The sequence below is a fragment of the Muscardinus avellanarius genome, assembly GCF_963383645.1.
Source record: "Muscardinus avellanarius genome assembly, chromosome: 1".
NCBI lineage: Eukaryota > Metazoa > Chordata > Mammalia > Rodentia > Gliridae > Muscardinus > Muscardinus avellanarius.
The window spans coordinates 67208101-67224291 of NC_137786.1; the positions used below are offsets into that span (position 1 = coordinate 67208101).

Here is a 16191-nt window from a genome sequence, read left to right on the forward strand (position 1 = left end):
AAATTGGAATGGTCTTAGGATAATATTGCCACATGAATGAATTAAGGGACAGATTGAGAGGTGTATCATTATCCCATGTGCATGGTATGTGTAACAATCCGTAGTAAATGAGTTGAATTTAGAATCATTTGAATCGGTGGCTGCCAGAATTACGTCTAAAGAGAAGCATTAGCCAGTCCCAGACTCTGTAGTGGTCAGGTTCTTAATTCACTGAGATGAACTCTGGCCAACTTCAGCAGGGAAGAGATTTATTGAACTATGAGAGGACTGTCATTCTTGGTAGTCTTCCGAGTAGACATCCTCGTGTGGCAAATGCATCATTTGTTTATCAATTCCGCTGCTAGTTTGGTTTGTCATTAGTGTTGGAGGACTGTACTGGAATCAAATAGCATATCACATTAATTTTTAAAAGTTTATTGTTGGGATAAGACATTATGTTAAATTTTAATATGCTTTTATTGATACATTATAATCTCACATCTTAATGTAAATAATGTTGACAGTAACATACATGCACACAGCACATTGCCATATGTTAAATTTTAAAACTTAAAATTCTCATCGAGAACTCTAGAGTCCCTGAGAATATATCCTCATACCTCTATCCGAGAAACATTTATAATACAGATGGACTGTATTTTTATGGAGAGATAGTACTCACATTATCATGTGCACAAGCACCGTGAGATTATGGCTCTTTAGTGGGAAATTTCTACTATGACTAAATTATATTCATGTGCATTTTGATATGCCACAGTGATTTTCAAATGGTCATGTTCAAGCCTAATGGAACTTTCAACTTACAGAAGAGGTACCTCATAAGGACGTTCATAAAAAAGAAGTCTTTTAAATATAATCCTAATGAGCTTTGTAAAAATTGAGTAAACACAGAATATTTTGTGAATGTGATAAAAGGATATTAATTGCTGACTGTACATCCCAGGGCTATTCAATGTGATAGTTTAAGAAATTTTAGAACCTTTTTTTCTTATTAAGTAGAAATTGTAGCCGGGCGTGGTGGCGCACGCTTGTAATCCCCGCGCTTGGGAGGCGGAGACAGGAGGATCGTGCAGGTTCGAAGCCAGCCGCGCTGGCATAAGAGACCCTGTTTCAAAAATATAAAATAGGTCTGGGAGTGTAGCCCGGAGGTAGAAGGGCTTTCAGGAACCCCAGTACCACCCAAAAAAAAAAAAAAATGTATGTTTCTTAAATACCGTGTTAGGCCTGTCAAACTAGGAGGTATTGGTTATACAGAAATTATTTTTTCTAAAGTTTTTCACATGTAAATAGGTTATAACAAAATGTATTGAACTAGGGAATTCTCTACAGTAAAGGTAACATAATTTCTTTTAAAGCAAGCTTTTTTCATAATAAAGTATATCTCAAAGATGCTGAGATACTTTTTAGAAACAGTGAATGTGATTATTTTCGCTCTTTCTTCTGGATCTATATAATGAAGTAGTAAAGATAAAAAATTCATTAATCCCTGATGGATATTTTCACAGTAAGGAATAGGTTTGACATGGTTGGGGAAATTTTTTTAAATAATAAATTCTAGGGCTGGGCATGGTGGCACATGCTTGTAATCCCAGCGCTTGGGAGGCAGAGATAGGAGGATCGTGCAGGTTCGAAGCCAGCCTCAGCTACTTAGGCTCTCAGCAACTTAGTAAGACCCTGTTTCCAAATAAAGTATAAAATAGGTCTGGGAGTATAGCCTGGAGGTAGAAAAGCCCCTGGGTTTCACCCCCAGTACCACTAAATAAATAAATAAATAAATAAATAAATAAATTCTAATATCACAAACTATAAATTACTAGTATTAACAATATTGATATAGACTAATATATAAATATGCTTACAAACCTTAATCTCTTAAAATGATTTAGAAAGCATTTTTAGGATTTTTTTGGTTCATAACTTATCATCAGAAATATTAACTATTGTAGAACTGTATTTTATTAATAATAAAGAATTATAGTGGATAAGATGCCAAATAACAAATAGTATTTCATTATGTGTTCATGTTTATGAACTAAGTATTGTGTTTTTGTTTTTTGTTTTTGAGGGTCTAGAGATGGAACCCAGGGGCATGCAACCTCCTAGGTACACCCCCAGCCTTATTTTTTTACTCTTTATTTTGAAACTGTGTTTCACTGAGTTGCAGAGGGCCTCACTAAGTAGCTGAGGCTGTCTGCAAACTGCCATTCTCTGGTCTCATCCTCCTGAATGCTGGGATTACAAGTGTGTACCACCATGCCTGGCTTAAGTATTGTTTTAATTGTAATTGTTTTTCCATGTATTGTCTCAACCTTCACTTGTACTTGTGCATTTGTGTTTAAAACTTTTTTTGTATGAAAATGCTTTTATCTAGTTTTTGCATATAAATAAAATTGCCTAAAGCCTGAAAGTCTCTATGGGGAGCTTTAAGCTCTTTTTAGTGATGTGATACAGACAATTCCCCCTTCTCAGTTCATCTCTTAAATATATGAAACTAGGAACTAGATGAAAATGTGTGGCTAAATAATCATTGCTAATAAAAAAGAGTTTAGCCGGGCGTGGTGGCGCACACTTGTAATCCCCGCACTTGGGAGGTGGAGACAGGAGGATCGCGCAGGTTCGAAGCCAGTCTTGCTGGCTTAAGAGACCCCTTTCCAAATAAAAATATAAAATAGGTCTGGGGGTATAGCCCGGAGGTAGAAGGGTTCTATCCCCAGTACCACCAAAAAAAGAGTTAGAATTTATTTCATTATCATCTTATTAGTGTACAAAGACAAAATATGTTTGTATTTAATACTTTACCTAGCTTAAGTTAGCATCATAATACATTTTATTTAACCTCATAATAGTAGCAAATATTTGAGATTATTAAGTGTGTATGTGTGTGTGTGTGTGTGTGTGTGTGTGTGTGTGTGTGTGTTGCTGGGAATTGAACTCAGGGCTTTATGTATGCTTGGTAAATATTCTACCAATGAACAGCTATATCCTCAAACCCTTAATATTTTATTGAAAAGCTTGTATTATTTTGGATGGATGTGTTTTCTATAGTAACCAGCATAAAAGCCCAACACAAAATTAGTGCAATTATTTTTAGGCATATTGAGTTATTCTGTCATTTTTAGTGGCTGGCAGGTTCATTTTCATCCTCTAAAATTTCTAATTTTACAATTGGTGTTTAAAATTATTTCATAGAAAAAAACCTGAAAGACATTTTTGTCATTCTTATAGCCCTAAAAGTACCTAGAGGTACGTTTTTGTTTGACATAGAAGAAATAATAAATGTATTTTTTTTAAACTAAGGCAAAAGCACTGGCATATTAGTTATGTAGTGATTCAAATAGCAAAACCTGAGCAAGATTCTGCTTCAAAAGACTGAAGGTTAGAATTATCTTCATGATGGATGAAGGTGCTTTAATTTACTTCCTTTTCATATATCTTATTGTCTGATGTCTGTGAGATTGCATGAAAACATCAGCCTTGTTTATTTCAGTCATGAATCCTCAGCACTGAGAATAGTGCCTAGCACACATCCTAGGAATTTAGTAAATGCTTGTTTAAAAAATGCTTGTTTAGCCGGGCGTGGTGGCGCACACTTGTAATCCCAGCGCTTGGGAGGCAGAGACAGGAGGATCGTGCAGGTTCGAAGCCAGCCGCGCGTGCTGGCTTAGGAGACCCTGTTTCCAAATAAAAATGTAAAAATAGGTCTGGGAGTATAGCCTGGAGGTAGAAAAAAAAAATGCTTGTTTAAAAAAAGAAAAAACAAATGCAGGCATTGGGTTTTTTTTTGGTTTTTTTTTTTTTTTTTTTTTTTTTTTTTTTTTTTTTTTTTTTTGGTGGTGGTGGTACTGGGGTTCCTGGAAACCCTTCTACCTCTGGCTAGCTTCGAACCTGCGGGATCCTCCTATCTCCACCTCCCAAGCGCGGGGATTACAAGCGTGCGCCACCATGCCCGGCCATAGGCATCTTTTAATCTCAGAAAATTAGAAGCCAGTGACTCCTGACAAGAGGGTTTTGGTATTTAAATACAAAAATAGTTATATGAGACAATGTTAAGCAAAGAGTCTTAAGGGTTATTTTAATTATTCTGGTACTGGGGCCACATAAATCATCTTGTGATGTGCTCTAATGTCTTTACTAATACAAATAGTAAACTACAAAGGGAAGCAAGTTATAGAGAGATTGTTTCCTAAAATATACTCAGTAGCATCTTACCTTGAAACATGATTTTCATCTGGATTGAATCTTGTAATGTGGAGAGAACCACTGCAATAAGATGCTATTGGATAGGTTTTTCTGGGGGGTTTTTTGGTGGTACTGGAAATGGAATCCAGGGGCTTTTCTACCTCTGGGCTATACTCCAGACCTATTTTATACTTTATTTGAAAACAGGGTCTCACTAAGTTGCAGAGAGCCTCACTAAGTAGCTGAGGCTGGCTTTGAATCTGCACGATCCTCCTGTCTCAGCCTCCCAAGTGCAGGGATTACAAGCGTGCACCACCACACCAGGCTTGGGTAGTATTTTTTTTTTTTTTGGTCAGGGAATTTAAAAGTGAGTTGCCAGTACCCCCCCCCTTTTTTTTTTTGCTTCTTGCTCAAGCAGTTGATAAATACGTCCTGCTGTCAAAGCCACGAAGCATGGCAAAGATCCAGTTCTCAACAACATACCTGTTCAAGAGCAGCTGCTCTGCTGAGATGTCCAGGTCTGTCGCTTCTTTTTTAATCTTAAAGAAGCAATCAAACACACGACTTTCTTTTGACTTGTATGCTATTCTTATTGTTACATGTGCATAATGAGGAATTCTAGTTCAAGCAGGAACATGGCACGAAGTGAGTTTTGATGGTTTTGGAAACCATTAAAAGCATAGGGAAAATAGCAATAACAACAAAATCCATGCACTTACCTTAGCAATTAGAGGGCAGAGAAAATAAAAACCTCTGCCAATTTCTGATTACTTGTAAATGTTTTCAGAAGTGCTTGAGACCCATATAACCCTTTTTTAGAGTTGTGGCCATCCATCTAAAGACCATGTTTTCCACTCACTAGGTATATTTATGGGACCATATTGGCCAGTAGGATGCACGATCACATCTGCTCACGTTTTTCTTTCAGCGTGTATAAGCTGGGACGGGAACAAGATGGTGTAAGTCAGCCTCTATTTACATAGATAAGAATATTCTCATAGTTGGCAGAGGAAGAACATAGAGGACCTGGGCTCTTGATGACTGTGGGAACAGAGTCCCCACATATCTAAGACCTCATTTCTGCCTCTGGATTGTTTTGACATAAGAAATACAGGCTTCTGTCATGGTTGAGTCACTATATTTTGAAATGTCTGTATTAAAACAGTTTGGTCTGTGCTCTAAACAATACACTGGATAATTTTGCTTGCTTTCCTCTTCAACTGGAACTTTAGAATCAGATGTTTGGTTCAAAAGTGGAAAAGGCTATTGTGTTTTGGAAGAGTAGTTTAAATTAACATAAATAAGCCAGGTGTTGTGGCACACACCTGTAATCCTAATACTTGGAAGGCCAAGATAGGAAGATCACAGGTTAGGAATTTAGCAAGACTTTCAGCACCTTAGTGAGACCCTGTTTCAAAATGAAAAATAAAAAGGGCTGGGGGTGTAACTTGGATATAGAATGCCCCTGGGTTCAATCCCCAGAACCAACAAATAAATTAATTAATTAACATAAGAAGAATTTAAAGTGTATGATGTTGGGTTATATTACCCAAGAACACATTAAACATATATTTGTATAGTTCTTTTTTGCTTCTTAAAAGCATTTAAATATTTTTCTACTTCAGAATTTTACATTGTATATAAAATTTATTTCTGATTAGTATTTTATGTTAAGTGGCTATTTTAAAATAGATTCTTGCCGGGCGTGGTGGCACACGTTTGTAAACCCAGCATTTGGGAGGCTGAGACAGGAGGATCATGGTTCAGGGACAGCCTCAGCTACTTAGTGAGGCCCTTTGCAACTCATTGAGACCCTGTTTCAAAATAAAGAATAAAAATTAGGGCTGGGGTTATAGCTCAGAAGTAGAATGCCCCTGGGTTCCATCCCCAGTACCGTAAAAATTAATTAATTAATTAAAAATAAAAATAAAGCTGGGCGTGGTGGCACACACTTTTAATCCTCGCGCTTGGGAGGCTGAGACAGGAGGATCTCACAGGTTCGAAGCCAGCCTCAGCTGACTTAAGAGACCCTGTTTCCAAATAAAATATAAAATAGGTCTGGGAGTGTAGCTTGGAGGTAGAAGGCCCCTGGGTTCCATCCCCAGTACCACCAATATATATATATGTATATGTGTGTGTATGTATATAAAATAGATTCTTTGCTTCTATTTGCTCTTGTATTGGCTATTTTGTTTTATATATAAATATGCATATGACATAGACATATGTATATATAAAGGCTATTAATTTCTGTATTTTATATTGTTCCCTAATATATATACTAGATTCTCCTAATCATTTTAAAAGTCTTTCAGTTGATTTTCTTGAGTTCTAAGCAGAAAATTATGTCTTCTTCAAATAATGTTAATTTTACCTGTTTTTCTTTAACTTTTATGCTTCTAAGAATTTCTTTTTCTTTCTAGGTATGGTTAGTACTTCTTGGTTTTTGGGGGGTTTTTTTGGTGGTACTGGGGGTAGAACCCAGAGGCTTTCTACCTCCAGGCTATACTCCCAGACCTTTTTTATATTTTATTTGGAAACAGGGTCTCACTAAGTTACTGGAAGCCTCACTGAGTAGCTGAGGCTGGCTTCGAACCCGTGCGATCCTCCTGTCTCAGCCTCCCAAGCTCGGGGATTACAAGCGTGCGCCACCACGCCCGGCTGGTTAGTACCTCTAAGACAGATTCTCTATTAGGGGCAGTTTAACTCTCCAGCAGACAGTGCCTGAGGGCATTTTCTGTAGTCAGACCTTATATGTGTGTGATAGGGACCGGGATTCTACTGGCTTCTAGTGATAAAGGCCAGGACTATTCTTCTAAACACACTATATTGCACAGGACAAGCTCTCACAGGAAAGAGTTATCTGACACAAGTGTCAATAGTGTTAATATTGAGAAGTCTAGAAAAATTCTGCAAAGATAAAGTCTAAAGAAATATCCACATTCCTAAGGATGTTGCAATTTACTAAATGCTTTTCCAATTTCAATAAAAAAAAATTTTCTATATAGATATGTAGTTTTGTATGTGGTACTAGGAATTGAACCCAGAGGTATTCTGCCTCTGAGCTGCATCCCCCAGCCCTATTTTATATTTTATTTTGAATCAAGATCTTACTAAGTTGCTGAGGGCCTTGCTAATTGTTGAAGATAGTTTTGAACCTGCAAGCCTCTTGTCTCAGCCTCCCAAGTACTGGAATGACAGGCATGCGCCACCACACCCTGCTCCCTATACATCTATTAATAAAATATCTTGATATTTCATAATATCTAACCATCCTCATATTTCCCAACTTGATCTATTAGTCTTTAAATGTGTTGCTTGATTTTATTTCCAATACTTTATTTAGAATTTCCACATTTGAGGTAAGACTAGTCGGTAATTTTTTCTTAGTTTTAGATGTGAGTGTCATGCACACTTCATTAAACAAATTAGGAATATTCTATTTTTTAATATATTCTGGGATATTTAAAATAACATTGACTGAGACAAGAGGATTGCAGGTTTGAAACCAGCCTCAGCTACTTAGCAAGATCCTGTTTTCTAATAAAAAATAAAATCAGTTTGGGGCTATAGCTCAGAATTAGAATGCCCCTGGGTTCAGTCCCCAGAACTACAAAAAGTAACAATATAAATTAACTAACTAATTAACATTGAAATGACCTGTACCTCCTCTGTTTTTTGCTAAACTCTCTGAGTTTTGCTGAACTCAATAGTAAAGCCATCGACTAATGTTTTGGGGGAAACTTAACTTGAATGACCTTTCCATTTTATCTCTTCCTTGCTCTTTTTCTCTTTTGTGGTTTACTATCCTCTAGAGTTTCTCCACATACCTTTGCATTATTTTCTTTTTTCTCTAAATTGATTATTTCAAATGACTCGTCTTTGAGTTCATAGATTCTTCTGCTTGATTGAATCTGCTGTTCTCTATTGTGCTTTTCATGTCATTCGTTGTATTCTTTAGTTTCAGAATTTCTTTCTTTTTTACTTTCTGATTTCTATATTGACCTTCTTTGCTGACCTTCTAATGTTGTTTATGTGTTATTTTCCTGATTTCATTCTCTGCATCCTCTTGTACCTTGAGCTTCCTTTTTTTTGGGGGGGGGGTTCTGGGGATGGAACCCAGGGGCATTCTGCCTCTGAGCCACACCCCCACCCCCAATTTTAATTCCTATTTTGAAACAGGGTCTCACTGAGTTGCAAAGGGCCTTACTAAATAGCTAAGGCTGTTTGTGAACCGTGACCTCCTGTCTCAGCCTCCCAAATGCTGATATTAAAAGCGTGCAGCACCACTCCCAGCTTTGCTTAGCTTTCCTAAAACAATTACTTTATCAGTATCAGTCATTTCATAGATATCTATTTCTTTTAGGTTAGTTACAGGAAAAATATTGCATTCCTTTGGTAGTGTCATATTTCCTGGCTTTTTGTGTTCTTGTAGTCTTATTTTACCCTATTCACATTTGTAGAGTCTGTTAACTTCTTCAGTTCTTCTGAGCTTCAAGTCAGAATCCTTTACTAGTTAGTCAGCCTGGTTCGAGATTCTGAGGGTCTTTTATACCTTTTCTCTGGATATACCCACTCTATTCCTCTTATTCCCTCTTTTATTCCTTCTCTTGAGCCTGGGAAGCCAGGCTATGTACTGAGAGCCTACCACTTATTTTCCCTAGTGTAGGGCCCTGAAGTGTTCAAGGGTGGGTGTATTTTTTTTAGCCCATCAGAGTCATCCCCGGTGTCTGAGTATGCTCATGCATGATCCACAGAGGTGTGCATGCGCCATCGGTGAGGATGCAGATGGGAAATGGGGATAGGATGCATGTCCCAGAGAGCTGGGGGTGTGTATGGGCCAGTTAAGCATCCACAAATGTTTGGTCCTACAAGGTTTACAGATAGGGCTACTGGTAGAGTCTGTAACATGTTTAGTAGAACTGTGGCTTTTTTTTTTTTTCTTCAGTTCCATGCTTTAGTTGCTATGAGCCTTCACCCATGTTCCCTGCTCCTAATTTACAATCCAGATTAATTAACCATGCTGATTAGTGCTGATCAGTGTTCTAGGTAGAGTGAGAAAGCAGACCTCTTGGGCATCATACCACATGTCTAGAGAAGTTGAGTACTCACTATGCACTTACATTTTACCATGGGAGGAAGTCCAAGTCAAGGCAGTCTCTTTTTGCACTGAGCTGGTTTGCCATGGTTGATAAGGAAGGTGGATCAGGTCAAACTTATTCTTTTTACATATCTTCAATTTATCTTTTTTTTTTTTTTTTTTGCGGTACTGGGGATGGAACCCAAGGGCTTTCTGCCTCCTAGTCACACCCCCAGCCCTATTATTTTATTCTTTATTTTGAAACAGGGCCTCACTGAGTTGCAAAGGGCCTCACGTAGTAGCTGAGGCTGTCCTTGAACCACAATCCTCCCATCTCAGCCTCCCAAATGCTGGAATTGCAAACGTGCTCCACCACGCCCAGCTCTAATTTTGGAATTTTTTTTCCTCCCTTGGAGTGGTGAGACCTCTTCACTGGACTCCCAGGCTTCTAGAAAGGCACTATTTTCCATGGATGGATGTCAATATCAGAGTTTCTGTGACGAGGGTGAGAGCTAAAAATTATTCTGTGTTGCTCATATTACATGTCTTCCCTAACTTGGTCATGTGCCTGTATTTGCAGGTAAAGTTGGAAATGTCAATTTTATTTGTACTTCTTTGGGTCTAGATAGAATTCAAGGATTTGTTATATAAGAAAACAAAGAGAATGAAGCTGAGTATGGTAGCACACGCCTGTGAATCTACTGCTTGGAAGACTGAGACAGGGCGATCTCAGGTTCCAGGCCAGTGCGTGGTAACCTAATAAGACCCTATTTCAAAATAAAAAATAAAAAGGGCTAGGGATGGTACATTGGTACAGTGCCCCTGGATTCAATCCAGTTTCACCAGAAAGCAAACAAACAGAAAGCAAATCAGTAACAACAAAAATACACTAGCTTTTGTCCCACAATTATAGACTTTATTGAAGTCTTTGGTGCTTTTTATTACCTTTTAGGATTATTTTTAAAATTAACTATTTAAAGAAGTAATATATTTGTTTAAAAGAATAGAATAAAGAATTGTATTGTGAAAAGCCTGTCTCCCATTTACCCAGTCCTCCTGCCCAACCTTACTAATCATAGTCATTAGTTCCTTATTAATCACAGTTATTAGTTTCTTCATACATGTAAGAGTAAATATAGCTGGGTATGGTAGTGTATGCCTGTGAACCCAATACTTGGGAGTCTAAGACAGGACAATCATATGTTCAAGGTCAGCCCCAGCAAGTAGTGAGACGCTCATCAACCTCGTGAGACCCTGTTTCAAAATAAAAATGAAAAATAGGGCTGGGGGTATAGCTCAAAGGTAGAATGACCTGGAGTTCAAGTACTACAGGGAAAAAAAAGACTGGGGATGCATGTGGCTTGAAGATAAAATGCCCCTGGGTTCAATCATCAGTACAAAAAATAAAGAGTATATATAGATTCTTATTTTCCTCTTCCTTTAAAACAAAAGTTCTATTTTCTATGCCTTGCTTCTTGAGATAAGAGGAAGCAGAAAGCTGAGCAGAGGGGTCTTAAGGAAAGGAGAGATCGTGGTGGGACAGGGACACAAGTGCCTCCGGAGGTGCCAGCTGGTCACTATTTCTTGCTTTCTCTTTGGTTACACTGGTGTTCACTTTATAATAACTTGGTCATATTAGAGAAAACATATGTCCCTTCTCTTTCTGTGCTTGGCTGATCTCATATAACATAATGTTCTCCAGGTCTTCCCATCTTCTTGCGAATGACATGATTTTGTTCTTTATAGCCGAGTAGAATTCCATTGTGTGAGTATCAGGAATACCAGAGGGACTCCAGGTAATGGAGGGGAAACCTAAGCAAAGCTAGGATGGAAGGGTAGGAGAAGAAGAAGGCTGAGGTTGACTAATGGAGGAGCTACATCCAAATATGTGTAAGAATATGAATGGAGCATGGTCAAACTGGACACGCATTGTTGGAGGGGGAAGGGGAAGCAGAGGGGGAAGAGGTCACCAAGTGCAGTCTGAATGTTTGCCATTTTCAATATGTTCCACATAAAAATAAAAATAATAACTTGGTAAAACATTTATGTTTTATGTGCCATGTGTTTTTATCACAATAAAAAAGATTTTTTAAATGAAGCTTGAAAGTAGATTCAAATGAATACAATTTAAGATGCCCTTTGGCAATTTTATTTTTCCTATTTCAGTTTAAATACAATGGAGGGAATATTAAGTGAGGCAAAATAACTCTGGAAAGCTCTTCTTTTAACCTAAATGATTATATCTGTGTCTTTTTATATGGCTTATCATCGTGGTATCCAGATAAATTAATAGTCAATTTTAGCCAAAAAAAAGTTGTTTTTTTTTTTTTATTGGTGCACTGTATTCATACATCATAGTGGGATACAAACTTTTGTAGGCATACATGCACACATCGCCCAGTCAGCCCCCACCCGATCCCCACCCCATTCCCTCCCCATCCCTCCTTCCCATGCTTGGCTTAGTGGTTGACATCTAGTATTATAGCAATTTATCCAAAATTAAAAATGATAATGTCACATAACAGTTTCATTTGTCTGATACCAAGCTTTTGATGACTTAAAGATAACATTTCAATATTTCTTTTTGCTTTCTTTCTTACCAGAGAATTTTTTTTCCTATTTTTTTAGGTGAAACTATCCTATATTTATATATTTATTTTTCAGAAAAAAAATCTATCCTAATATGGAAAATGGACTCCAGATACCCAAAACGATCTTGAAAAAGAACAAAGCTAGAAGATATATATTTTCTGATTTCAAACCATATAAAGCTACAATAATTGAAACAGTGTAGTACTATTCTAAAGGCAGATATATAAACCATTGGAGTTAAATAAAAGCCTAGAGCTAAATTCTTCCCTATATTGTCAAGTTATTTTTGACAAGGTTTCCACAAACATTTAGTGGTGGAAATAATAATCTTTTAACTAAATATTGTTGAAACATAATAATTACTTGGAAAAGAATAAAGTTGGACCCTTACCTAATCCCATATACAAATATTAACTCAAAATAGATAAAAGACCTAAATATAAATCTTAAGACTATAAACTTTTAGGAGAAAATCTGGGTCATAAAACCTCACAACATTGAAATTGGCAGTGATTTCTTGGATATGATTTCAATGGCACAGGCAACAGAAGAGTATACAAACTCCCTAAAAAATAAAAAGAAATATTGTATATCCAAAGACAATGTAAACAGAGTTAACAGTTACTAATAGAATGGGATAAAATATTTCCAAATGCTATATCTGAAGGTATATTAATATTCCAACTAGAAATTCTAAAAATTAACAACAATAAAGGCAAACAATACCATTTAGAGATAGGTAAAAGACTAACATAAATAATGAATCTCCACAGATAACCAATCTTAGTTGTCTGTTGGATGGAAACTCTTGTTTCTCTGGTTCTGGTGTGTGTTACCTATTTCTTCTTTGTAGTTAATCTCTTTGAGTATTTTCTCTAGTGCTGGTTTTGAAGACATAAATTCCTTCAGTTTCTGTTTGTCATGGAAGCTTCTTATTTCTCCATCTAATTTGATAGAAAGTTTTGCTGGGTAGGAAATTTTTGGCTGGAAGTTGTTTTCTTTCAGAGTTTGGAATATGTTCCTCCAAGCCCTTCTGGCTCTCATGACTTGGTTTGGGAAGTCTGGAGTGATTCTAATTGGTTTGCCTCTGAATGTCACTTGGCCCTTTGTTTTTGTTGCCTTTAAGATTCTCTGCTTGGCTTCCACATTGGTCATTTTGACAATTATGTGGCGTGGGGATCCTCTTCTCCGATCCTGTCTAAAGGGAGTTCTATAAGTTTCCTGGACCTGTGTATCAACCTCTTGCTCTATGTTTGGAAAATTTTCTGCTATTACTTCCTTGAAGAGATTGTTGATCCCTTTGGTTTCACTTTCTTTTCCCTCCTCTATTTCAATTATTCTTAGGTTAGCTCTCTTAAAATGGGCCCATATTTCTTCAATATCAGATTCCTGCTGTTGGATATTTTTTCCTAGGTTAGAAACTATGCGTTTATTTTTGGAATGATCATCTTCTAAGAGCGAGATTCTGTTCTCCATGTGGTCTAATCGGTTGTTTGTGCTTTGAATTGAGGCCTTTACTTCATTAATTGCATCCTTTATCTCTTTTTGGCTCTCTCTGAATTCTTTTCGAAGCACCTCTATTATTTCTACAGTTATTTTCCTGATTTGATCTTCTAGAAATCTCTGATTTTCTGTTTTATCGGGTTCTGATGTTGTGGGGTTGTGGGCATTAATTGCTCCAGTATTATTCCTCTTTCCCATGATTTAGGAAGTTTGTGCCTTCTCTGGGTTCTTCCCTTGGGTCACTATGACTTCACTTAAGGTGTTCTGGATCTCGAGTCTGTAGCATCTCAGACCTCACTACTCCTTTACTGGGTTGTATCACAGAGTCTCCGACCCAGAGAGTCGATAGAGGCTGCTTTAGACTGTGGGGGGTGCCAGGTTGCACGTTCTCCTATGGTGTGATATCTCTGCCACCGCCCCTCCCCCACTGGGTCAAGTCCCAGGGAGTACAGTACTGGGATTTCTCCTCTGGGGCCTGCAATTTGACTCACTGTTCTTGAGTACGCAGATGTAGCTGTACTAGATTTGGTGAATTCTCTGCTGCTGCCGCTGGTGGCAATATGGCACCGCTGCTACACCCTCGGCCGTTAGGCTGGCGTATTTTCTTGGTTTTGATTTCCACTCTGAATCCCTGCAGCGTGTGCTGAGCTCAGCCACTTGGAGCTTTAGATTTTACCTGCGGCGAGAAATCCCACCTGGCTGTTCCGCAGCGGCTCACCTCGGCTTGCTGTAGCTGTCCGGTGAAGTCGCCGCTGCCGCCGGCAGTATGGCGCTGCTGCCGCGGTCTCGGGCGTGAGGCCGGTGTATCTCCTCTGTGGCTCTGAGCTCTGTTCTCAGTCCGCTTTCTCTCTGGAGCCTGGTGATTTTTTTGTTTCTCTGGTGATAGTGTTTTCTGGCTATGAAAGGCGCTGATTTGTGGTAATGGAGATTAGTTGTTAGCGGGGCTCTTAAGCCCCGCTTTTCTCGGTCGCCATCTTCCCGGAAGTCAAAAATAGGTTTTAAAACTAATTTTCATTTTTCCTTTTTTTGTGATTTTTGCTATAGTTTAAAATTCTTTTTGATTTGTCATATAATACTGCTGTAGAACAAAGTCTAAAACACTTTTCTTTTATATATTTCCAAAATGATGTAGCCATTCGTAAGGATGAGAATATGTCAATTTAAGGAGACTTTATGCCTCAGAAAGTTATTTCTTATCATTAATGAAAGACATGCTTTGGAGATGCTTCCCTTGATTCTTAAAGTTTATGGGGAGAATAAATATGAAACTAAACTACTTAACACCTTTGCATTTCCCTAGACTAATTCAATAGTAGGGATTTCACTAGAAGAAATGAAAATGTAGAGTGTAAATAGGCCTCTACATTTATGGCATATTCGTATAGCCATAAAGTTTGCATATGTTATTGTTTAACTCTTCAGAAATGATGTAAATTTATTCTGTTCATTCAAAGAATTGTTTTTCTGTTCATTACTTTTAATGACATCTCTTGGAATTCTCATATCTCATTTAAAAAAAAACCCAAAGGGCTAGTTGGGCCACTGAGTGACTGGTGTTGCTGACATTCACATCCTCTTCCCATGATGCTTTTCACTCTGACCAAGCTACTGAACAAAACCTTGTTTGCAGCTGTATTTTTATGTGGGGAATAGGTTCCCTGAGCAGCAACACATTCTCTTCAGTTCCTTTTTCCAAAATTTGACCTGATTCCAGTGCCATCAGTGTGGGTTTCTAGAGCCATTTAATTCACATAGAACAGTTATGTAATTTAGACAATAGCAGTGCGAGTTCTTTTTGTCTCTTGTCTCTCTGATGTTGATGAAGGAATGAAATAGGAAAAGTATAGTTACACCATTGGTAATTATTTTCTTTATCTGTGTGCATTTGGTTTGAAGACAGATGAGAGTATTTTTAGGTTTAATGGATTGGTTCATCACTGTTTCTTATCTTTCACTTTTAACTAAGTAGTTCTGTTTTATTTTAATGCAGGTACAGCCTGACTATTTGGACTGGAAAAAATGATAACTATTCCACTGAAGATTTACTTTATATTAGAGACTGTTTTGATAAAAATCAAGTTTTCTATGACATTTTGGAACCACAGAATCGTGAATTTAAGCAAGCCATTGGAATCAAAGTTAATCTTTAAGAAGATTTTCCTAAATTATTTCTTACATTTTTGTTTCATAATCTTTCTCTGCTTTGGTTGAATTAATTGCCATTTCATGATTATTGGTTTGTGCTTAATTCATCTCATCAAAAAGTACTTATTTTTTGCTTACTCTTTTAGAACATATGTCTTTATAATACTGCAATTGCATAAGAGACTTGGAAAGAAGAGATTTCAGTGGGCTTAGTCTAATAATAATCTAGAAAATGTTTCCCCAACTAGACTGTAAATTCCTTCCTGGTGAGGGTGTATATCCTTTGCTGTGCCTATCATAGTCCTGAATGAGGGGCATTCAGAAAAATATGTTGCATCCTTAATTTATTAAAATATGATTTACAGAGAATGCCCTAAGGTATTTAATCTACCTTTTATTAATCAACCATGTTTATCCCAGAGAATAAATTAGTTCTCTATAGAGAAAAGAGTTTCCGTTTTGAATTCAGACAGATTTTCCTTACAACTGCACCTCTATTCCTTACTAAGCATAGATTCCAGGAAACCTTTCATGCCACCAACTCCTGGGTTACTCATCCAGAAGGCAGGCGGTAACAGGAACACTACAACCCTTTGCAGCTGTAGTGAGGGTTGAGCCTTGCATAATAGAGACCTATAGCTCAATGCCCATCACCCGGTGATGCTCAAGAGATAAAGTTAGTTCCTTTTTTT

At 37.5% G+C, this 16191-nt stretch overlaps 1 protein-coding gene across 1 annotated transcript in view; it reads left to right on the forward strand.

Annotated features, from left to right (window-relative positions):
- The window catches only part of FAM151B (family with sequence similarity 151 member B), a gene marked incomplete at both ends in the record, with an annotated part of 31400 nt that extends 15896 nt beyond the window's left edge, over positions 1–15504 (forward strand). Inside the window, one exon of the mRNA XM_080718872.1 lies at positions 15345–15504. Within this exon, the coding sequence (XP_080574998.1) occupies positions 15345–15504 (160 nt within the window). The remainder of the gene's footprint in view (positions 1–15344) is intronic.
- Between the last annotated feature and the right edge of the window lie 687 nt (positions 15505–16191).